Below are 24,761 nucleotides of genomic sequence, written 5' to 3'. Positions count from 1 at the left end.
TCCTGTACAGATATAACAGAGACCTCATTTGCTGAAAAATTTAATTTGTAGCTGATGGAAAGAATGTTTGAGGCAAAAAACAAACTTAATCAAAATGAATCCAAACTTTTTTTTTTCAAACCACATCTTACAGTCTTCGTCAATGATGATGAAGGTTTTCCAGAGGATTCAAACTATATTATTCTTGGCTGATAGATAAATATCATTTTAATGATTTGTCATAGCGGCCATGCTAACCAAAACCACTTTGAAATTTACGACGTCTGACATCTGAACTCTGAGCCTTAGAGGCGCACTTGAAGGCAGCATAGCATCCCGTTCTCAGCCCTTTCTTGGACCGCTCTCTGTCCTTTTTCTCTCTGCTATATTTTACTGTAGTTTTTTTACTGAACATTCTTTCTTGAGGCTGCTAAGCTTCACAGAATTGAGGACAACGTGGTTATTTTTCTAACTTGACACCTCGCTGTCGTTTCTTTGGACGTCGTTTGCATTTGAATAATTCCTTGGAGCTGAAGTCAAAACCCAAGCAGGAGAGAAAAGGAAATATCTGAGTGTGTGGTTTTGTTATAAGAGGAATGTGAACCTAAATTCCTTCATTTTAAGCTTGATTTTCCCTGAAATCAGTTCCTCTTACATGCACATACCATACACCACGAACTGCTGCTCATGGATCTAACACTGTATGGATCGATTTGGCTTCAGTATGGTGTGGTGTTGATGGCGTAACAGTGGCGGGAACCAGGTTAAATGTGGTACTGATCTCACATGGAAACACAGCACATAGACTTATACACTCAAACACAAACACACACAACCACACACACACACACACTGCCCATGTACAGCGGGTACAGCGGTAGAGATTCCAGCCAGCTGATCTAATCTGGGGGGTCTGTAGACAGGCCGTCTGCCCCTCTGTGTCTATATAAACGGACACACACACGCACAGTCGCACAGGCACTAAGGAATGCATCACTCAACACCGCGCACACTGAACGTCAGAGCTTCCTTTACCACAGTGTAAGAGAATGCTGTCTTTTAATGTAGCCTCTATGAATAGCCAGCAACAGCCACTGCTCTAAGAAATGAAAAAGAGAAAAAATATGTCCCTTTATCACTGTCTGTCTTTCTCTAATTTGAACCTCATGCTTAAGTATCCAATGTGGTAGACATTAGCTACTGAGAAGATTGTCTTAGAAATGGCTCCCATGAGTTTGTGATCTTTAGTCAGGCGGGATATTGGTTTTACATTCCAAATGTTAATTAGATTCGGCACATGCTGATCCCTTGCCAGTGCACCTTCATACAACACCAGACCATTGATTCGGTGTCTCTCTGTGGGAGACTTCGCAGCTGTCGCTTATTAGAACTGCCAATAAGAGGTGGCGAGAATCCCAAAAGCCTTTCAGTGCTAACTAAATCTTATATAATCTTATAATGGTGGTGCGGACATTGTCTGGAGTTTCCCTTTCACAAATATAGCACAGAACAGGAGATTGTCCGTTTCAGACGCGTTCTCGAAATACTCCTTTCGGTTTAGGCGAGGGGTTGACCTCTGGGTGTCAGGACATGATGCAAAAACAAGGGATGCACCGTTCCAACTTTTTCTGTCCCGATACTGATACTGACACATGGGCTTTTGAAACCAAGCACAGATCCAATACTAGTGTTAAATTCATCAAACATTGCTTCTTTAACTTTGTAAAACAAAGTCTAACAAATACATACAAAGATATGAGTTTATTGAATTGTTATTCATCAGTAAAATAATAAATCGTACATTTGTCAAAACTCCAGAATAATGTATACATTATATAAACATAGAATTTAATTGAGTAGATTGGCCCCATTGTCACCGATATCGGGCTTTGCTATTTAAGTCACTATTGGCCAAATATCTGAAATCGGTATCGGTGCATCATCTGGCAAAAACACATCGTCCACATAGCTGGTTCGTAATTGCGTCATATACAGCTGAGTTTCTTGCTGTTCCTTGAATTTGTCTGACAATTTTGGGATTTGGCCCCTACTGACAAACATCTCTGAATCGTGTTGTCTCTCCAGTTGGACAGTTTCTCTGGCGTCTTTGTGGGAATGACCCTTCCTCTTCACCGTCAGATGTTTGTTTACTTCCGGTTTCACGCCAGCCACATGATAGAAACGTCACTAACTCGCCCACTCGTGTGAATTCTCCAGACAATGACCCGTCCTATTCACACACGGGTTCAATCAGTCCTTACACAGACTTTACACTGAGGAGCCGGCAATGATTACAGCTCCTCCGGGCAATGCAAAGATAAGCTCAGGGTTTTAGTGCAGGTGTGAAAGGGGTTTCACAGTGCAGACTGTAAATATTACCTCAGCTCTGTCCTTGATTATTTATTGTCCATAAAGCTATAACCTCAAACTCAAGGAAGTCTTCTCTGGCCATTTCTATGCATGCTAACAGTCGGTCGGTTGGTCTTTGCGACTATTTCAATATTATGTGCAGAAATTCATGGTCCCCAGATGATGTATCCTAATGACTTAAGTGATCTCCGTACCTTTCCTCTACTGCCACCATGAGCTTGAGAGGATTTTGCTTGTATTTCTTGACACAAAAAGTCAAAGTTTGTATTCTCTAGCATAATATTTTCACATCTAATGAGTTGATTGGCACCAAATTTGTACAATCATCGTTCCCAAGCTGTTTATCCCCTGACTCTTTCTGTTGACACCATGAGGTTGAAATCTGTGAGTTGTCAACCAAGTGGGTTGGTTGTTCTGCCATTTTGGTCCAAAGTCAAATATCTTCCCAATTATTGGATGGAATGCTCTGAAATTTGGGAAAGACATGCATTCCCATCAGGCTCAGTTGTAATGTGTGGTTACAGCTAATTAGCAAATGCTAGCATGCTAATACTAAGATGGTGGACATGGTAAACATTATATCTGATAAACATCCGCATGTTAGCATTGACATTGAACGCACGTTGGAAAGCTTTTGCTCAAAGCACCGCTGTCCTTGAGCACAGTCTCACAGAGCTGCTAGCGTGGCTGTAGGCTGCTCACAAATCAGCCGATTAGTGGAGAGAAAGGTCCTTCAGCTCACTTATCCTGAGTGAGTCATAAGCTTTGCATTAAGAGGAGGACAAGATGCATCGATATGGCTGACCAAAGGGCCTGCTCACAGACAAGGGATCAATATACACAACCAGAGAGGGGGTGACTCAAGGGAGCTGATGCTATTTACAGTAAAAGGGATTGTTAGAAAAAAGAAGGCCGGGGGCAAGTCAGTGCCCGTGTCTGTGCGTAAATGTGAGCATAGTGTAGCCGACATGTTTGTATGTGAAAGCGGTCATAATTTAATTAGCTGTCTGCTACCCTTTGACCGACTGAGAATAGCCAAGCCCCCTCTTCCGGATACTTTATTATCTCCGATATCAATTTACACATTCAATCTGTCATCTCTCAGGGACGCTCTCTCGCTCCTCTGGACCCTTTTGTTCAGGAAATTACGAGTTCAAGCTTTCAGGCTTCGAAGGACAGCTGCTATTATTGTCGACAAAGACATAGTCACAAATGACAAATTGCCTCTGAAAACAGCGCTAGCTCTTTGACGAGACGACAACACATTTGAAAGATTTTTTTTCTCCTTGTGTGTGTTTTCAGATGGACCTGAAGCTGCTCTTGATTGCCGCATTGCTAGGAGTCTTTTGTTGCGGTAATGCTCAGAAAGGTAAGATTGGCTTACGTACTGTATTGCTGTAACATCATTGTTCTGTCACATGATGTCATTCTTGTTGTCGCCAGCCAAACACCAAACGTAAAAGTTCACAATGATATCTACCACCCCAGAGACAGAGGCCGGCAACTTTATCTTAACGATGTCATTGACCAGAGATCCACCTAAGGAGCGTAGAGTATAATGAAAAAGACGGAATGTCTCCAATTACCACCGAGCCACGTGGTTTTCCAGACGAACTGATGTGTAAACACGGGGGGCTTAACAGGCTGCTTACTTTGCAGGGCCTGTGCTGTGACCCTGCTCCCTCTGACTCTGCCTCCTCCTCTCTTCTCTCTTTGTTTTCCATCCAGAGGGGAACGAGTGCATCAATGCCAACGCAAAGTACTGCGGCGAGTGCATCCAGGCCGGAGCCAAATGTGGCTGGTGTAAAGACCCGGTACGTGAATCGAAGCCGTCAGCTGTAATCGCTGCTGAGAAATGCCGTATTGATGCCATTATGATGCACTTAGTGCCCAATGTCGGGCTGCAGCAAACGATTGTTTGCGATCATTTTTTATAGTAATCGATTACTTGTTAAGCCTCTGAAATATCAGCAAATAATGCAGCCATCACAGTTTCCCAGAGCCCACGGTGATGTCTTACTAAGTTCCTAGTTTTGTTGGACAAGTCTGAAAGCTATTTACTTTACAACTATAGAGCCGAAAAGCAGAAAGACTTCACCTGAAATGATAAGTGGGTTAATCGATTAGTTAACCAACAGACAATTAATCGGCTACTATTTTTATATCTGTCATTTTCAAACATTTCATATTACCAATGCGAAGATTTGCATTGGCCGTATCTAGAGCCAGTGTTTGGTTTGTCCGTTCTGGGCTACTGTAGAAACATGGCGGCCGGCTCCGTTAACAGGACCTGCTCCGTGTGTAGATATAAACTGCTCTTGCTAACAAAACCTTCTTATTGTTCTTATTTTCAGGTGATTATACCTTTGAGAAATGAGCCATATACGGTATATTAGATTCCATTTCTTCCAATAGATCCCTCAAATGCTACACAGTGGTCCCTTTAATCAAGAAAACAAAAAGTAGAAAATCAATGATGAGGATAATTATCCTCACATTTTAGGAGCTGGGACGAGCCAAGTATTTTTGCTCAAGGAATAATTAAAGTGATTAAATGATTGTCACAATTGCTCCCACTGTCATTGATGGGTCCCTGATTTTTGTCGGTCTTTTTTGCAACAGCAACAGCTTTCACAGACTGAGTAGTACACCTTCTGATAAAATTGATGGATCGTCCCTTTAACTCTCTCTGTGCTTCTGCTCATAGAACTTCCTGAAACAGGGTGAGACCGTCTCGACCCGCTGTGACGAGCTGCAGTCTCTGATAAGAAGGGGCTGTGCCGATGCGATGATCGAGAACCCGCACGGGGAACAGAAGACCCTCAAGAACAAAATGGTGACACATCGCAGAAAGGGAGCAGAGAAACTGAAGCCGGAGGACATCACTCAGATCCAGCCCCAGAAACTCAGCCTCACCCTCAGATCTGGTGAGATTACATTTAAATGAAGCTTTTTTTTTCTGAAGCTATTCTTTTCTTTTTCGATTTGAACAGTTTTTGTTTTTTTAATAACGGTAACTTGATGTAGGTGAGCCACAGTCTTTCAACTTGAAGTTCAAACGAGCAGAAGATTATCCCATCGACCTGTACTACTTGATGGACCTGTCCTACTCCATGAAGGACGATCTGGAAAACGTCAAGAACCTGGGAACAAGCCTCATGCTGGAGATGTCAAAGATCACTTCTGACTTCAGGATAGGTGAGGACTTTCATTATGAAGTGTTTGTTTCTGTTTCTTTACTTTTGGGGACAAAAAAATGAAAACCTTTCATTGTCGCCTGTTTGTCTTTGGTTCACAGTTGTTGGAACTACTGTATTTATGAAACAATATGATAATAAAACATACTGTTGGAGTCTAGATTAATTTTTTTTTAATTCAGAAAAACAATATATTTATCATCGTTTCTTCTTGTAAAACAAAATATGACGTGTGCTTATATAAGCTAGTACTAATCAATAATATCAATCAATCAATCTGCAACCTTTAGTGTAGTTTTTGTGGAGCCACGGTCTTCTGTAGCTCCGCAATGCACTACATTTCAAGCCCGCCCTCTCTTTTTTAGCAGTTTAATCAAATGTGTAGGATTTGATTAAAATCCCTCTTATTACTGTTCATTTTTTTTAGAATCAGTGTGACTTACACTTTCCAAGGAGATCATTATCTCTGTTCATTGCCAATAAATGTCCATAAATCTGCTTCGAAATCACAGAAAAAAAGACGCTCCTTGTAACTACAGAGCTTTCTCAAGAATGTTCACATTTTAAAGTTTTCTTCAGTTTCAAAGCAAATAGATAATATTTCTCTGCACACCCATGTGTACCTTGCAAACAGTAACTGCTAATAGCTAATTCGGCATACTTTTAATGGTGACAATTTGCCAAAAATGTAAACATGTAGGCAAAATATCAGGGCTCAAAGTAGTTGTCTGGACTTTGTCTGAGGAGTTCCACAGTATCAGAATTTGAAAAGATCTGACGTAGATTGACTGTCTTGTGTTTTCTGGTGTCCTGTTGTGGGTATTTAGTACCGCCCAAGTTTGAATGACCTTTTTGTGACCGGCACAAACAAACCAAAGAAGTAAACACAGTGCATGGACTCATTTGAATTCATTTGGTGTCAGCTTACCTTTAAACTGGATCACCCAGCCTCAAACCAAGCATCCCGTTCAGCCATTAGCCAAATCACTTGTTGACTTACGTTGTTTAAAGTGAAATTCTGAATCCGACTGTCTTTCGAAGGTTTCGGTTCCTTTGTGGAGAAGACGGTCATGCCATACATCAGCACCACTCCTGCCAAGCTGCTGAACCCATGCACAGGCGAACAGAACTGCACCAGCCCGTTCAGCTACAAGAACGTCCTGAAGCTGACCAGCGACGGCAAGAAGTTCAACACCCTGGTGGGCCAGCAGCACATCTCTGGAAACCTGGACTCTCCTGAGGGGGGGTTCGATGCCATCATGCAAGTGGCTGTGTGTGGGGTAAGCTGTTGTTGTAAAAAGCTGTTTCCCTTCCCTTCAGTAATACTGTTGGAAATAATCATTCTCAGGTTCTCAATTCAAGCTAATTTTCCCACAATTACGCACTCGCTCTGAGGGATATAGCGCCAATAAATGCGTTCATGTGGTGATGTGTGAAAAGGGTATTTTATGAGCATTTAGTGTTTACAAGGGGATTCTTGGATGCAGTGATAATCAGAAGTTTGTGTGCCACATTGTGAGCTGCTCATATTCTTCCTTAGCTTTTATATGATGTATCGCTGTTGGCAGACAATTATGACTTCATAATTTGAGTGTTTCTTTCTCATTTCTCAGGATCATATTGGTTGGAGGAATGTGACTCGTCTGCTGGTGTTCTCCACTGACGCCGGCTTCCACTTTGCTGGCGATGGCAAGCTGGGAGGCATCGTTCTGCCCAATGATGGAAAATGTCACTTGGAGAACAACGCGTACACCATGAGCCACTACTATGTAAGAAGATCTGTGGTTTTTTGGGCCTGTTCTACATGCGGGTACGTAACCGCTACTCGTGTTGACTGCGTGTTACATTGAAAATTTCCCCATCTTGTTTTCAAAAAGGATTATCCCTCCATCGCTCACCTGGTTCAGAAGCTGAGCGACAACAACATTCAGACCATTTTTGCAGTGACTGAGGAGTTCCAGCCTGTTTACCAGGTCAGATCTTATTTCTTCGTTTCTCTATCTGGCACTCTACTTCACTTTTATCTCTTTACTGTTCCTCATTCCTTCGCTGTGCATGCATGTGATTAGAAGAGTGCGTAAAAAATATCCACCCGAGCTGATGCCTCTGTTGCGAGTTATGGTAGCATCCCCATAAAAGCTCTAATTATTTCCTTGTGCCATGCTGTTGCTTTTTCGGGCCAGTTCAGCCCAGTTCCATCTGAGTTTGTTAAAGTTATTTCATGACGTGGCTGCAGAGTGCTTCAAAGCTGTAACAATTCTAGCATTTCAAGGTTGAAACAATGTTGTATCCATCTACAGTATATCTGAAAATAAATGATTCAACCAGTATATTTCCAGGCTGTAATGAAATGCAATCACGTCTTGTTATTGTTTTTTATTAACAGTGCTTTGATTAAGCTTTATTCTAAACTTTTTTCTTCTCTCCTCAGGAGCTGAAGAATCTGATACCAAAGTCTGCAGTGGGCACTCTGTCTGCCAATTCAAGCAATGTAATCAACCTTATTATAGACGCTTACAATGTAAGTACACTTTTATTAAGTCAACAGTTGCTCACGTGAACCACACTAAAGGTTGTTTGAGGTACTTATCCATAGTCAGAGTATTACCTACAGTAGAAGGCGGTCAGAACTCCCCCAGTTTGGAAAAGCAGACAGGAGTACCAGGATGAGAGCAAAGTAATGTAATGCTGTGGACGGGGGCAGCAGCAAAACGTATTTCAGACACCTTGAAAAATCACTATCAGTTTATGTGTACGATCTATTTCGAGTATTTCACCCCTGTACGGTCGGACAACCCTTTCCAACACCTATGCTCTCTATACCGCCAGACACCTTTGGCAAAAACAGGGATTTTACCACGCTTCACGCTTCAGTTTCCCGCCGGAAAGAGCTGTCTGACGGCAAGGTGAAGCAGTGAAAATATTCAAAATATAGCTTACAATCATACTGATAGGTGGCTGAAATATGTTTCGCTGCTCGCCCCGTCCACAGCAGTACATTGCTTTGCTCCCGCGTTGTTACTCCTGTCTGTTTCTCTAAGATGGGGGACGACGACTGCCATAGGTAATACACTGACTATGGACAAGTACCTCCCACAACCCCGCTTCAAAAGATCCAAACTATCCCTTTAAAGCATTCAACATAGTGACTGAGTTGGACCAGTCAAACACATTCCCATTTAATTATCAGCTCATCCTTTGTCTACGCTGTCAAAACAAAGCTACCAGATGACATTCCAGCATTCGTGTTGTTATCTCTTGGCAGTCTCTCTCGTCCGAGGTTATTCTGGAGAACAGCAAGCTTCCAGAGGGAGTGACCATAGCTTACACGTCCCGCTGTAAGAACGGAGTGGTTAGCGAGGGCGAAAGTGGACGGAGGTGCTCCAACATCTCCATCGGAGATGAGGTGAGTGCTCCTTTCTGTTGCATTTCACCAGGAGAGGATTAAGCCTCAACACACACCACCATTCAGGACATTAAGAGACATGTAGATAATTAATGCAAAAAAATGGTTTCTCAGTAATACACCACAGGGATCATAGTGTCTTATAATTATATAAATGCCTTAACAAATACAGACACATTTTATACTGGCAGTTTGTGAACTTAAAGTTAAAACTTAAATATCTTGTTTAAGTCTTTATTTTGAGAAGAAGTGGTGCACACAGCTCCAAATCTTAAATAATCGTACCGGACTGATGATGGCTTCTAGCTGACAAGCATTTGCCCATAATAAATAAAAAGACACTTTATCTGTGAGTGCCAGTGTTTTGTTTCTATTTATTCAATTACCCTTTTTATTGCCTCAATTCCAAGTCACACATTACACATTTTTAAAAAGTTAGACATTTTCCATATTCTTAACAAAGACGCGTCTGTCTTTGCCGTTGTCGTAGACAATGACTTTAACTGTAGAAGCGTATTTATTTACGTGTGTGTCTGCAGGAAACACACTGCCACAATGCCATGATATGCTTGTATATAGACATGTTCTTGCTGGAAACCACTGAAATACTAGATACACAGCTATGTCAATAGAAGATTTAACAAGCATTTTTTATCATACACAGAGGATCAAAAATAATCTGTACTCGCCTATTCGTGATCTTTTGCGTAACAACATGATGCATTTCATCCAAAGTCATCAGAATTCCACTTATGCCAGGCCTAAATTATGAGATGTCAGATACTTAAAAATCATAATTTCTCTAATTCGCACACTGTATTGCACAAATGCTGCTCTCTGTCATTGTGGTTTGCTCTCTGAGTCCGAGTCTCCCTCTCCTCCTTCATTCCTAGGTCATGTTCAGCATCAGTGTGACGTCTAAGGGCTGTCCGAAACAAGGCAAGCCTGAGACCATCAAGATAAAGCCCCTGGGATTTACAGAGGAGGTGGAGATTATCCTCAAATTCATCTGCGAGTGCGAATGCAACAAGGACGGCATCAAGAACAGTCCGCTCTGCCACTTCGGTAACGGGACCTACGAGTGTGGAGCCTGCAAGTAAGTCTGCGAACGTTTCCACAATCCTTATTGCACCATATGTGTTTCGCTAAAAAATATCCGAAAGCTTTTACGTCTCATATACAGTCTCACTTGGAGAATCACAACCTCTCCCTCGTCTCAGGTGTAATGAGGGCCGAGTGGGCAGAAAGTGTGAATGCAGCAGCAACGATGTGGCCACGGAGGACATGGACAGGACCTGCCGTAAGGACAACGGCACCGACATCTGCAGCAACAACGGCGACTGTGTGTGCGGCACATGCGAGTGCAAGAAGAGGGAAAACCCCGAGGAGAGGTACAGCGGCCTGTACTGCGAGTGCGACAACTTCAACTGTGACCGCTCTGGAAACAAACTGTGCGGAGGTGTGTATGACGGATCTCGTCTCTCTGAATTCCAGATCTCAGTGCGCAGGCTTTACACGGATGATGTCCAGAGAGAGAAAAGGGGCTCATTAAAGCTTTCATGCTCTTTTTCTTCTTGTGTTTTTCCTCAGGGCATGGCCGCTGTGAGTGCAGAGTGTGTGTCTGTGACCCCATGTGGACCGGAAGCGCCTGTGATTGCTCTCTGGACAACGGCACATGTATGGCGAGCAACAAGCAGATCTGTAACGGCAGAGGAATGTGCGAATGTGGCACCTGCAAGTGCACTGACCCCAAATTCCAGGGTCCCACCTGTGAGACTTGTCCTACCTGTCCAGGAGTCTGCACTGAACACAAGTAAGTCTCAAAAGAAGATGTGTTAATGTGCATTTCCTGATACTCATGTAGTTTCTTTGTTGGTATTGCTGGGGAGAAAATATCCATAGGCAGGAAAAAGGGAGAGAAATCTTCAAACAGAAGTAGAAAAGTAAAAAGGTTCAATACTGGGAAAGAATTTTAAAAAAAAAAGATATCTCCTCTCTGGCCTCTAATTGTACACTTCCCAAGGATATTATTGGCTCCGTCCATCGCGAATAAACATTCATAAATCTGCTCATCATGGAAAAAAAGACGCTCCTTATAACTCCAGATCTTGCCTGGGAATCAGCACTTCTTTAAGGTTTCTTCAGTATCAAAGTAATCCAGTGAAAGCTGACTGTATGTCAATGAGAAAATTAAAAAGAGGAACTTTTAATTGCTAATTCGGCATACTTTTGTTGTTGCTAATTTGCCAACATGTCAGCGAATAAAGGGTAAAATACAAGCTAAAGTAAGAAGACATCGGTGTAATTGTACGCTTTTGCTTTAAATTTGCGTATCCCTTCATTAGCAAATCTCAGTGCTCATTAGTAACGACAACATCCCGCTCCCACCAGAGAGTGCGTCCAGTGCCGGGCGTTCGGCACCGGTGAGAAGAAGGACACGTGTGAGAGGGACTGCAGCTACTTCAACCTGATCAAGGTGAAGGAGAGGGACAAGCTGCCCCAGCCCAACGACGCCTCCTACCCCGTGATGCACTGCAAGGAGAGGGACGCCAACGACTGCTGGTTCTACTACACCTACGCCGTCAACAACAACACGGAGAAGGAGGTCCATGTGGTCGACTTGCTGGGTAAGCAGAGAGCTAGGCTAACGTGAGCCAGGGTGTGGAAGGTTTCTGTTACAGAGAAAGCTAATTACAGGGCCTGGGTTGCAAAAATAGGGCATTTGTTTATTCACTTTCAGCCGTGTGATGGTACGTTATTCCCGTGGTCTTGTTATTTTTGCACTCTTATTTCAAGCTGCCTAAACACTGCTGCGCCCCACTGTTTCAGACTGCCCGGCCGGCCCTGACATCATCCCCATCGTGGCGGGCGTGGTCGCCGGCATCGTCCTGATTGGCTTGGCCCTGCTGCTCATCTGGAAGCTGCTGATGATCATCCACGACAGGCGAGAGTTCGCCAAGTTTGAGAAGGAGAAGATGAACGCCAAATGGGACACGGTGAGTGTTTTGGAACCGTAATCGGCTCCGTGAAAGACGAGAAAAGATAAATACTTGTTTGATTTTTTGCACTGATTATTGGCAGAAGTTTGGTCTAGTCACTTAAAATGTGGAAAACAGGTGTTGTTCGGCTGCTCTGCAGAGCCGTCCGCTGAATTAACATGTAAAGATCATTCGTTGTACTTAGCAGCAGAAGAGATTAGCAGACTTGTTAATATCATTACAAAGTGTCTCGCTCACATTCTCTTCAGTCGCACAGCTGTGGGAATAAGACTGAATGTGTTGCTTTTGAATGGCGCTCAAAATATTTAAAAAAAGGGAAAATGTCAGGGACTGTGAGGACTTTTTTGGGAATGTTATGCACTCTGAGCATAGCTGGACTTTTTTTTTCCGGGGAGTGGCTACAGCTCCTCCCCTCCCGGTTTCCTCCAAGCTGTAGCATCATCAGCCAACATCAATATGACAGAAGAGTGGATTTCTGCACAGCTTCATGTGCAGTGAAATGCCTCCACCTAGTGGTGGAACAGTGTCACAGACGCAGACTATGGTGGGTTTGATGATGCAGATGTTCCCGATCTGTATGTTGGGGTCTTACTTATTACCATGGGCAGGGCAACATAAGGCTCCACACCCCTTTCATTTTGAGAGAAATGAGAGACTGTTAGTGAAACTCTGGGTAACCGGGATTTCCTGACAAGATAAGAAGGCAAAGCAACCAAAAGGAATTTCAAAGATACTGCATGAGCTCCTTCCTATATGCTCTCTTATGATTGCAACCACACCATCCTGATGCGTAGCCTCAACGGAGTACTTTTTTTTAGTACGTTTAAATAGATCACAAGTTAATGAGGGTGTCACACAATCTGGGAGGGTTGGCGTTTGTTTGATTTAGAGTAAATGTTGCAATATTTATTTCCTTTTCGAAAAGGGTCTGCATATATGAATAAAAAGTGGGACCAAGGTACAAGAAGAGCTCATTAAACCCCCAAAACCAGAGTCTCTGTTTGAAGGGACTGTTAGCATTAGCTAGCAGTCTTGTTCAAAAGTCACAGGGCTCAGCCAAATGTCGAGAGGTCTGGATCACGTTTTTTTGCTTGTGATTCATTAATATGTAGTATCGGTTACCAGGTCTAATATTTTTTAAATAACATTTTTCTTCTTTTTTTCTACATAATTAAGCTGTAGAGTGCCTGCGTAGGCTTCAGTGATACAACATTACATATAACATGGCTACTTAAAGCAGAATATCTCTATCTTAAGAAAATATAACCTTTGTCAGAGTTATTTTTTTCATATTTTTTTTTATGATTTAGTAAATGTCTATATCTGAGAAGGCGGTGTGTCAGTGTGGATCTGTTGCGGCAGGAAGAGTGGGACCGAGTCCTCTTCATGAGCAAACTACTGAAGTTCAGGATCTGTTTTCAACCAACAGCAGAACGTCAGAGCTTTTTTAAAAGTAGTATAGGGCCATCACTAGTATTTTTACTATTATGAGTATTATTATTTATGCCTTTATTAGAGAGATGTAATGAAAGATGGGAATGTCATGCCACAAAGATCACTTGGGAAAAGGACACAAAATGATAGCCTGTGATACGTAGAGTTGGAGTGGAGGTAGGCTCTGAGGATGGGCTTTATCTGTCTGTAGCCACAGGCACATTGCCTCAATGAGGGCTTCCAATAAAAGAAGTCTTTATTGTAAAGTGTACACGATCCGCATTTAAATTGTGAAAAAGGCTCATCACAAACATGCCGTCCTTTCATCACTTTCACTGGACTTTATTCCTACTTTTCTCTCTTTATTCTGCCATTTTTGTATTCCTTTTTTTCTGTGTTTTTCCTGCTAAACTCTATTCCGACTTCTCTACATGTAGCAAGAAAATCCAATATACAAGAGTCCTGTCAATCAGTTCCAGAACCCACAATATGGACGTAAAGCTGATGCCCTTTAAGTTTGTATTTCCTTTCCTTTCCAAGTCATTTTCCTGCATGGGCTTTTTACGTGTGCCTTGATTTCAATCAGTATATATTTCTTTCTTCATTTCACCTGTCTTTTATAACTATCAAGAACACGAGTAGGTAGTAGGAAGAGAAATATTACCTTCATATTTTGTAAAACAATGATTGCATGAGTGTGCTATGACAATCGATACAGCTAAATAAATCACAAAACCTGGTCAGTGTTTGAGGATACTAAGTGCAGAAATGGCCAAAACCTTGTCCGGTGAGTATGAAATGTGTTCAAATACGATGCAGAATTTGGTACGGCATCACAAAAGCATGGCTGTGTGCTGAGTGTGATCTAAATAAATAACATGTACAGTAATGGGATGATGCTCTGTTCTGATGACGCATTTGTTTTTCTGTGTGATTTGCTAAATGTGTCAGAAAATCTAACATGAAAGTTGCATATTCATTCCTGACTAATTGTCCTGACCTAATTGTTACTTCAATTTCTGCTCTGCAGGGTGAAAATCCCATCTACAAAAGTGCTGTCACGACTGTGGTCAATCCCAAATATGAAGGAAAATGAAGGCGAAAATGAACTCTGCTATCAAGGATCTGATGACTGCAGTATTTAACGCAAATTGGGGGGGGGGGGGGGGAATGTTCTGGAATTAATGTAATTTCTTCTTGTTGCTTTACCATTATAACGCACCATGTGGCACTGCATCTGTATTTTTACTAACACTAACGATTTGTATGCATTTGTTGTATTTTAGATGTACAGTATACAGTATGTGTATATACTTTTCAGTTGCATATTTGCAAAAAAAAAAACATGACATGAAGGTGTTTTTTTCCTGCCACAGGACTGGTATGGGCAGAGGATTTAGCTTTTTTTTCTTTTTAACAACACAGTGTGGACACTATGAATATACAATATATGTGCAAGAGTTCCTCAGCTTCTGTCTCTTTCTCAGACACGTCTCTGTCGTCTCGTCCCGCTCTGTGCACTGACTTCCTGTGTTCCAGACAGGATTTAGGTTTAATGTGTAAATTGTCAGCCATAGTAGCACATATTGCCAATATGTGTCTGTGTGTGTGTGTGTGTGTGTGTGTGTGTGTGTGTGTGTGTCTGTAAATATATATAGAAAACAACTGCAATAGGAAGTATTGAATGATATTTCACATTCAGCTTGATTGGACGGTTATGTTGAATCACAGAATATTATGCAGTGGTAAATGTAGTTTTGATCTGCAGCTTCGAAACACATTTTTAATGCACTCTTATTGAGAACTGTTAATTAATATCAACTATCATTCAAATAGTTGATATACTAACACAAAGGGACTGTATACCACTTGTTAAAATTCAGAAGTTGTGGTGATGTTGAACAATCAAAGCATTTGTTTAGTTATGATCCAAGTTGCAAATAACTAATGAAATATTGTTGTACTTGTCAACTGCAGTAACTTTCTCAGGTCCTTCCCTGTGTTCTCGTCAAGTACGCCAAAAATATGTTCTATGTTAGCTTGTTCAGTGAACTGGTAAACTTGTTTGTGTGAGTCAATTCTGTTCGTGACATTTTATTTTATTTTAAGATGGTAAGACCGAAACAGGAGTATTTGTTCAGACGTCACATGAATCACCTGAAATGCTTTCACACCCCAAATGCCTCTGAAGTACCACACACAAGCCTTTACAGTATTGTTTTCAAAGTGCCTTTTATTTTAATACCTTGTTCTCTCCCAATACGGTTTGAGTTATTTATTAAATAAAATACAAAAACCTGTCTGTGCCTCTCTCCCTTGCCAACTATCACAATAAGATAAGCCCCTGTTCTCTGAAAAGAAAATAATCAGAAACAAGATTTTTGGTGACACATTAAAGCTGAAGATTTGCTCCAATGTTTTAAAGATAATTTCTACTGAAACACTTTGATCACATGAACAATGAGTTCATACATAATTCAAGTAAGCACCATGACATCAATTACGTATCGTGCCATGGTAAGACTTATGGAGGGTCACAAGTTGTGTTTTTCTACTAAAAGTTTGACAGGGTTCATACAGTACAGAGGAGGTCTGAGTGGGTCATTCCCCCGAATCGGTGCCATTTTCAGCACAAATAACTATTGAAAATGTGTAGTGGTCAATCTCAGGCCATTTTATTTATTTATTGTTGCAAGATTTCTAAGCGTAAGATGGATGTATTTGTCTCAGCCCTGTTACTAAAACCCTTACATCAATTAAATGTCATGCCAACTAGCTTTTTTTTTCTTTTTTTTTTGCCTCAATCAAGTGGGTACCTCATATGTTAAAGAATTGGTCTGATAAGGGAAAGGGCATTCCTCATGGTTCTGTGGTAGTGGCACCGATAAAATTATATTAAATATTATTGTAGAAATAGATATAAAGCATGAATTTTATGCACAGTAATTATGTAACAGTTTATAGTGGTAATAAGACAAATATTTGGAGGTGTGAAAATTATAAAATGCAAATGAGAATCATTAGACATTTTACTGATGTTATGCAACACTGACAGAAACATGGTGGATACCAATTTTGTCTCATTTCAAAGTAACTCACACACATTTGAGTAACTCTTATACTATACAGGTAGTGTATAGGTATGAATGGGGTGTGCTTTGTTGTGTAGTCATAAAGAAAAGGTCTTATGATATTCATGTGCAGCCTACCGAGCGGAAGTGCCAACAATTCATACCGGATATGGTCAAAGTGAGTCTTCTTACCAAGACACAAACTATCTCTGCTGCGAGCTGTAAACAGGAACACAAGTTGCTCAGGAACGTCGTTTTAAACAGGCTGTCGGAGCCGTTTATCGACAGTAACACAACTCACTGTTCAAGGAAGATGGAAGACGATACACTAACGACGCTGAAAATACTGATAATAGGAGAAAGTGGCGTGGGAAAGTCCAGGTAAGCTGTAACGTTAGTTATCTCCGAAGAAAATGATGTCGTGGCTCACTGCTAACGTCAGATAGCTAGCGTTAGCTCAGCGGCCAACTAAATCTGAGGTTAAAAGATAATGCGTACTTCTAATATGACTTGGACGACTCGGCTGTGGTTGTCCTATTCTTTAATAAATAAAACACTATGACGTTATGAGATGACATAAGGCTTGTGGTGTGCTAGCTGCTAACAGGAGCTGTGTGTGACATCATCTTTGTTCTGGTTTCTGAAGATGTTGCAATAATCTAGACCTTTCAGCCTGGTCCTCGTGGCTATGCGGTCATGGGCGAGGACAGTTATCTAAGCCTACCGTGTGTTAGGAGATTTAAGTGAAGACATGATGAGCAGTCACTGTTGTGAATTATTGTGATGGCTATGCAAGAACCATTATCTACTCTTACTGTATCAGTAGCGCTAGCTTCTCCAGCATGAGGAGGTTCAACAGGCAATGTCTGCAATTTAAGAGGTCATGTTTGAGTGAAACTTGGCCTCTCTCGAAGGACTAAAACGCTTTGTAGTTTATACCACACAGTGGATTTTGCCATGTGGTAATCAGAGGTCCTTGTTAGCAACCACAAATTAACCTAATATTCAAAGCAGACTAGTGTTTTTACCAACACTATTCTGGCAGTGTACATTGTGTAGCATGCCAGCAGAGAGCGTGGTCATGTTTGCTGGTCTCCAAGACTGTGGTTCAGACTGCAGGAAGGAATCCCGATAACCAGCCTGAGCCATCAACCATCACATTGCAAACCATGGTACTGAGTACAGCATGCCTTCCATTGTGATAACATGGTACATAGGTAATGAGCTGCCCAAAGCTCTGTTGAAGGGAACTGTCTGGCCACAAATCATCTTTCACTTTCAGACTGACGACCAAGCCTCAGGTTCTCAAAATACACCGTTACACGAACCTCCAAAGTGTGTAGTGCTTTTTTTGTGTAGTAATCACAAGAGTGGGATCTTCAGCATTATTACAAATGGATCAGATATTATGGGATGTGAGAATACCCTTCATTTTGGATCCAAGTGTTCGCCCAGAAGGTTGTAAATAATCTCAAATCTTTGTACTGATTAATGCACTTTTACATCCGAGAATGTCAGCAATCCAATTGTTTCTCTATTGTCAGTTATTCCCTCTATTCACTATTTTGTTTGGCATTATCCTATCTGGATCATTTTTTTTTATTGTAACACACGATTGTAATTTTAACCTTGGGTCCGTGTCTGTTTTAGTTTAACGGTAGAAATGTCCTTTTTCTTCTTCTTCACATTGTCTAAAATCGTGCTGGTAGTTTGCTTACAGCTCTGTATCGACTGAGTTTATGCCAACGCCATAATATAGACCTAAGTTTGCTTATATTTCCAGAAAACAGGAGAGTTTTGTGGGCAGCTGTACTGTACGCTGCCTGCTAGTGCATAATTGAGGCCAAGAGCGTTGTTCCAGAACGTACTTTTGTATTATTATTAAATTGGCTTTTGCTTAATACAATAAACAAATGCAGACTATGAATAGTTTCAAATGTCATTTAAATTATCCTCAGCCTTGAGCTATTGTCAAGCAGGTACACTGCCCGGACTAAGTTTTGAACAGCATACAGATATTTAATTTGTTTCCCTGCAATCTGTAGAAGCCCTTAAATCACCAGGGAGATGTCTGCTTGGCGAGGAATACACACGTTTCATTTGAACAACTGACCCACGCAGGACACATTTCTAACTTGGCTGTCTCCAAGCATAGCTCATCGGCTGCATCCCTCCTAATAGCCCTTGAGGAAAAGTAAGAGAATTATGCTTGGTTCAAGTGAAAGGAGTCTACTTATCCCCATCATCAGCACAGTGATTAAGGCCTTTGCAACTGATTAGTCATAGCTGCGTGAACCCTGTCCACCTGAGTGCAATTTAACGGTGATATCATCTGGAGCGTGTATGCGTAATGCAAGTTAAGGACAGAGAGATCAATAGAAAGAGATACAGATACAGAATTCGATACGCCTGGTGCCGAAAGACGGGTTATGTGAACAAAGCAAATGGAAACCTGATTCCAGACCAAAAGCTTGCTCAGTCTGTGGAATAGAAGTACGGAAAAAAGCCTGTCTGCCGTGTTTGTTAGTGGTTCATAATGAGTCTCAATCTAATTATTTTGCCCTTTCCTGTCAACAGCCTCCTCTTGAGATTCACAGATGACACATTTGACCCAGAGCAAGCAGCAACGATAGGTGAGTAACCCATGAGCTCACTTTATAAAATAGACAAATAAAAGTACGGTTTGGGTTTGTGGTAACTGCAAGACTGTTATCAGTGGAGTCGATATGAGCAACACACTTTAATGGTTACACTTTGGTTTCTCATGACAGGTGAAACAAAATAGTTCATATTTAATATATTAGCTCATTGATAAATATCATTACCCACATATGTAAGAATTGGACAAAGTGTATCCACTGTTGTAAGTGCAAGTTCACCCGATAAGTAGAAATGCGTGTTAACGTACACTGAGTAGCCACTTTATTGAGAACACTCGTAAAATACAACTTTAACCAATGCAAAATCTGAGCCAGAAATTCATTCAACAATAATGTTCAGTTTTGGTTGTCATTCATTTCACTATATGTTTATTATTGATGTTGTAGTTTACAGTGATGTTGAACATTTACTTTACTGGGTGTGCCCATTACACACCCAGTATTTATTGCAAATAATTAAAAATCTGAAATTAAGTACATTTTTTTTTGAAATACTGGAATCAAAGTCGAGCTGTTTCCTAATGTGGCCTGTCATGAGATCTGCTGTGAGAAGGTATGAGCAAAGTCACCACAGCACCACACAACCTCACCGCCACGAATCTATTTGATTTATTTCAAAGTCAATGAGGTGTTTGGAAAACATTCCTGCAGCAGACACGTCTATGCATCGTATCCAGTGAACTTTTGAACTACTTGGTACATTATTTCATAATTAAGTGGAGGTTTTTCCAAAGTCTGGTGGATCTGCAAATTCTCCCTCATTGACTCGAGTTCCCTCATTCAGACAGAAATCACATTTAATCCGGCATCACTCGATCTCAATTAATGCCTTTCGTCATTGCCACCTAAAGCCGTTCAGCTGGGGTTGTATACATACCCTGTGACAATAGCTTTGTCACATTAGCACACAGTGTTTTGACCCAAAAGGTATTAAATAGGCGAGAGTCATCTTTCGGTCTCGATGAGGTCACAGATGATTGTCAGACAGTCCCGAGCAGGCCTGCTGTCACGACGCTTCCACCTAGTTACTTCTGGGTGCAGTCATTACAAAACGTGAAGAAGAGACAATTCAGGGTAACGCTCTCAGTGTATCATACAATGAAGGGCCGTTCTGGTCCACCGTGGCCTGCGGAGATCGGCCCATCTTAAACTTCCAGCAGTAGTGGCATCTTGTTGTGTGGTGATATTACAAACAGATGCCGTTCTGTATGTTCTCTGTCTGAATTTATACAGACTGAAAGCAGGAGAGACTGGTCCAGTATCTGAGCAACCGAGCTGGACTCGAGGAAGAGCGATGTGATTTGACTGTGTGAACACACTGTATATATATATATATATATATATATATATATATATATATATATATATATATATATATATATATATATATATATATATATATATATATATATATATATATATATATATGTATATATATATGTATATGTATATGTATATATATATATATATGTGTGTGCGGTACACATACTGTATGTCATATATCCTCGGCCTGTCTTCATGTCCCCTTTTCTCCTCCTCTGTTTTGGCTCGGAGCTGAACTCCCCTCCCTAGTCCCAGATGTAAAAACAAGCCCAACACCAGTGTACATTTCCCTGGTAAATCTGTCAGTGGATGCTAAAACTCAGGCAGATATGTCATCCAGACACTGCACGCTCTGCACACCGAGACGCTGCACAAAGGCAATAGAGGAGATTTACTTGTCGAGGGGATGGGGGACAACATTATCATTTTCATGTAAATGTCTGTTGCTTTGGGACCTGGTGGGATTTTTAGGGGTGAATCATGGCTCTCTGAGCCATTTCACAGGTGGTGGACTTTTTTTAATTTATTTTTCTTTTAATACAGACCTGTATTAGTTTCTGCTCAGGACAATAAACCACACACCGTCCCTTTGTGGTGGATATGAATACACATCATTTAAATACAGGACATGGGATGGGCATGATGCCAGTCTGAAAAGCTGGGGTTAGCAGAAGTTCAGAGACAACGTGTGGTATACATATGACAATCCATCATAGATAATTATAGTCTGTTGCAGTGATATAATATTCTTGGCAGTAATTGGCCAAATCTGTAAGAGTCCCCATAGTGGGATTGGAGCAGGATGAGGTAATCACGACGGCATGAGTGACTGACCTGCTTCTCGTTGTCTAGGCGTTGACTTCAAAGTGAAGACCATCACTGTGGACGGAAACAGGGCAAAGCTGGCAATATGGGTAAGTGGCAGACTCTGAGTCGGCAACATTCATCAAACAAAACTGTGGCTCGTCTGTCAGTCAGAGCTCCAGACTCCCAATCCGTCTGTTCCCGCAAATGCCCAGAAGATGGCGCTTGCGTAACACCGTTTCTGCCGACATGCTCGTTGGGGGACACAGAGGAGTCCTCCTTGTTGGTTATGTCCGCCTGCCTGGTTTCCCTTCTGTTCGAGCCACCAGTTTTGCCCTGCGAGTGTGTCCCGTAGTGCTGAGCTGGTTGTCTTTTGCAGGACACTGCAGGACAGGAGCGCTTCCGAACCCTGACGCCTAGTTACTACCGCGGTGCCCAGGGAGTCATCCTGGGTAAGCCAAGCTGTTGACGCCATCACTGCTCAAGCACCTGTGTATATATGTGTGTTTATTTGTGTGTGAGTGTGTGTGCCCCCTCTTCACTACAGAGTCAGACCCCTGCTTGTAAAAAAACTACAGTGATTGCTTTTCATCCTGTGACCCACAGGCACGCACACACTCTTGCCTCTTTCTCTGGAAGTTAGTTTATACCCTTTAGTCAGACTCCTCATATGGACAAGCATGTACACCATGTATATGAACACACACACACACACACACACACACACACACACACACACACACACACACACAGGAACTAAGTTAAACCTCTTAAACAGACTTCCTCTGCAGCCTATGGTTTTTGAGCACTCTAATGATGCCTTATGAGAGCATCCCATCTGATACTATCACAGGCTTTCAGTCCCTTTGGTTTTATTAACCATGTGTTTTTAGTTGATGCCGTTATTTATTTATTTTGTCATAATAAGTGGTATGATCTTTTTTTTGTGTCAAAAGTTTAAATAACTCAGAAGAAATGTGTTATAAGGGATGTGCTTTTCATTAAAAAGAAGAAAAAAGTTGAGTTTTCTTAAAAATTTTAGAGACCTGTTTTATTTTTTCTTTTGTATATTTACTATTGCTCTTTAATAAAAATTAAAAAAACGAATAATACTACTAAAGTATTTCTTATCTAATTACTCAATTAATCGATGGAATAATTGGTAGAATACTTGATTTCTAAAAGAATCAATCGCTGCAGTCCCACAAGAAGTTTAATTTCAAGGCCAGTCAGACTGAATCACTGCTGAAGTTAACCTCACGCAGTCTTTCTATTTGGTCATGTACGTGTACATTCAAATCTTTGTCATGCAAGACAGTACCATGATTATTCTGATATAATAATCCCCATGTTGCAAAATTGTCCTGTATGATGGATTCAGAGATGGAAAAATCCAGAAACAATACCTTTCCCCCAGTTGTGCATGAGCAAGTCCTCCAGGAAGCGTCCTGTGTGTGTGTGTGTGTGTGTGTGTGTGTGTGTGTGTGTGTGTGTGTACGTACTCGCCTTCATTCTGACCACGTCTTGTTCTCTTTGGTTCGGCACAGTGTATGACGTCACACGTCAGGATACCTTCACCAAGCTCGACACCTGGCTCAACGAGCTCGAGACGTACTGCACACGGAACGACCTCGTCAAAATGCTTGTGGGAAATAAAATTGATAAGGTGAGTGTGTATGTGGTTCTGCATCAAATGTTTGTGTTGACAAGGTTTTTGGATTAGAGCGGAGCAGCACATCAGGATATTTAATTCAACTTGTACCGTGTGGTTTGGGTTGAGCTTTAATGACCAAAAACATTCACTTGATGTTCACTTTTTTGACAAATTTTAAAATTGTTTTTCTGTATCTAGATATGCAAAGAACAGTTACTTCATATAGACATATTCCACAGAACGGTAAAAACGAAATTGACAAAAATAAGTAGAATCACCTTACAGCCAGTTGACAGATTACAGAACTAAATAACCGTGGCAGACCCACTTTCATATTTTTGGCAGCTGGTCCTTCACCAGGATACCAGAATCAGTCAGTGGGGATAAAAATGGCCACTAAGTAGAGCTTTATGAATTTATTGTGTCCTGTTCTTTGTCTGTGAAAATCACTTTTCCTCTCTGCCCTGTGACGACCACAGTAGCTGACAGCTCCGCCCGGCAGACCTCAAATAAGCCATTACCTCTCCTTTTGTTTTAGGAAAACCACGAGCTAGACAGGGCCGAAGGGCTGAAGTTTGCAAGAAAACATTCCACGCTTTTTATAGGTAAGTCGTGAGGATTCCCTGCTCTACAAAGACCTGCTGGGCATGATCTGCAGCAGGCGATTACACGGGGGAAACAGCCTTTTGAAATAACTCATACTTGTTGAGGAATGCTTGCATAGTTCTATTAATAAAACGGGCGTCATATATCACTTTCTGCGCGCTCTCTTTTCCCCCTGTAGTTTCATTTTTCAAATGTGTCAGTCGTGACTTTCACTTAAAGTTTAAACACCTAGTTTTAATCTTCTAACTACCGAAAAATGTCATTTAAGAAATGTTTGTGAAAATCGAAATATTTCACTCAGATCTTTCAAAGTTCTCTAAGTCATTTCAAAAATGTATTAATTGTGATTTGGCTTGATTAAATAAGATTGATTTCTTTATGCCGTGGTTATTACTATTCTAATGTTTCTGGATATGGTCGTGTTGTGGAGCAGGTGTTGACTATATCCCCTAATAACCTCCAAGGGTTCACTATTGGCGTCTGGGGTTGACAGTTATTGTTGAGACATTTTCCACCCCTCCGCTCTGGGAGCCCAAACAGATGATGACATCAAGATGCAGACAACGGATCTGTATCTCATCTTCTTTTCCGCGTTCTCTTTTAATCCACTTCACTTTTTTCTCTTGTTTTTTCCCCCTTCACTCCTTTTTTATTTTATTTTTTGCCTCTTTCTCTTCTCCTCCCCCTTCTTTCTCCTTTTTATTTTCCCTCCCCATCTACACTCTGTTCTCCCAGAGGCGAGTGCAAAGACCAGGGACGGTGTTCAGTGTGCGTTCGAGGAGCTGGTGGAGAAGATCATCCAGACTCCCGGCTTATGGCAGACCGAGACCCACGGCCGAGGGGTCCAGCTCACCGACGAGGACGCGGGAGCCGGAAGCTGCAGTGGCTACTGCTCCCTGGTCTAGACAACACATGCTAATACATACACACACACACACACACACGTATGTTCAGAACATACATGTGAGTACCACACACAGTGCCACACAAGCATACACACTTGAAAAAACAGCCCCTCCCACAGTGTGCTGTCCTTAACTGAGCGCCCTCCTCAACATGTAGGCAGTGGAGGGTTGACCGTCCACACACACACACACACACACACTGTGATCACACAGACACTACTTTTTTGCACACAACGCTTTAACAACGCTGCGCTTAAATGCCAATGCAGCTCAGCCTTCCTCTAAATGGAATTTGAGTGAGTTTTCCTCTCCTCTGTTTTGTTTTGAGTTAGTTTTTTTTTTTTGCAGTTTGG

At 41.6% G+C, this 24,761-nt stretch overlaps 2 protein-coding genes across 4 annotated transcripts; both read left to right on the top strand.

Annotated features, from left to right (window-relative positions):
* The first annotated feature begins 3,651 nt into the window (after nucleotides 1-3,651).
* itgb1a (integrin, beta 1a) lies at nucleotides 3,652-14,481 on the top strand. 3 transcript variants are annotated; one of them, XM_076112550.1, is made up of 15 exons: nucleotides 3,652-3,718; nucleotides 4,078-4,163; nucleotides 5,057-5,276; nucleotides 5,377-5,547; nucleotides 6,588-6,826; nucleotides 7,160-7,315; nucleotides 7,424-7,519; nucleotides 7,978-8,067; nucleotides 8,812-8,952; nucleotides 9,846-10,048; nucleotides 10,173-10,411; nucleotides 10,543-10,765; nucleotides 11,344-11,579; nucleotides 11,782-11,948; nucleotides 14,416-14,481. In XM_076112550.1, exons 1-15 carry the CDS (start codon nucleotides 3,652-3,654, stop codon nucleotides 14,479-14,481), a joined length of 2,400 nt encoding a protein of 799 aa, XP_075968665.1. The 3 variants fall into 3 exon arrangements, with proteins under 3 accessions (XP_075968665.1, XP_075968664.1, XP_075968663.1); XM_076112549.1 differs by having other exon boundaries at nucleotides 4,078-4,187; nucleotides 5,078-5,276; XM_076112548.1 differs by lacking the exon at nucleotides 14,416-14,481 and adding an exon at nucleotides 13,823-13,900.
* A 2,181-nt stretch (nucleotides 14,482-16,662) lies between these two features.
* Nucleotides 16,663-24,541, top strand: LOC142971883 (ras-related protein Rab-18-B-like). Its single transcript, XM_076112614.1, has 7 exons — nucleotides 16,663-16,837; nucleotides 19,034-19,089; nucleotides 21,292-21,353; nucleotides 21,623-21,695; nucleotides 22,791-22,909; nucleotides 23,436-23,502; nucleotides 24,239-24,541. Exons 1-7 carry the CDS (start codon nucleotides 16,770-16,772, stop codon nucleotides 24,406-24,408), a joined length of 615 nt encoding a protein of 204 aa, XP_075968729.1. The 5' UTR covers nucleotides 16,663-16,769; the 3' UTR covers nucleotides 24,409-24,541.
* Nucleotides 24,542-24,761: the final 220 nt, after the last annotated feature.

Source organism: Anarhichas minor, unplaced genomic scaffold, assembly GCF_050575085.1.
Source record: "Anarhichas minor isolate MPS153535 unplaced genomic scaffold, ASM5057508v1 ptg000050l, whole genome shotgun sequence".
In the NCBI taxonomy this organism is placed as follows: domain Eukaryota; kingdom Metazoa; phylum Chordata; class Actinopteri; order Perciformes; family Anarhichadidae; genus Anarhichas; species Anarhichas minor.
The sequence above is the reverse complement of the archived record's forward strand: the minus strand, read 5'-3'. Positions and strand labels throughout refer to the sequence as shown.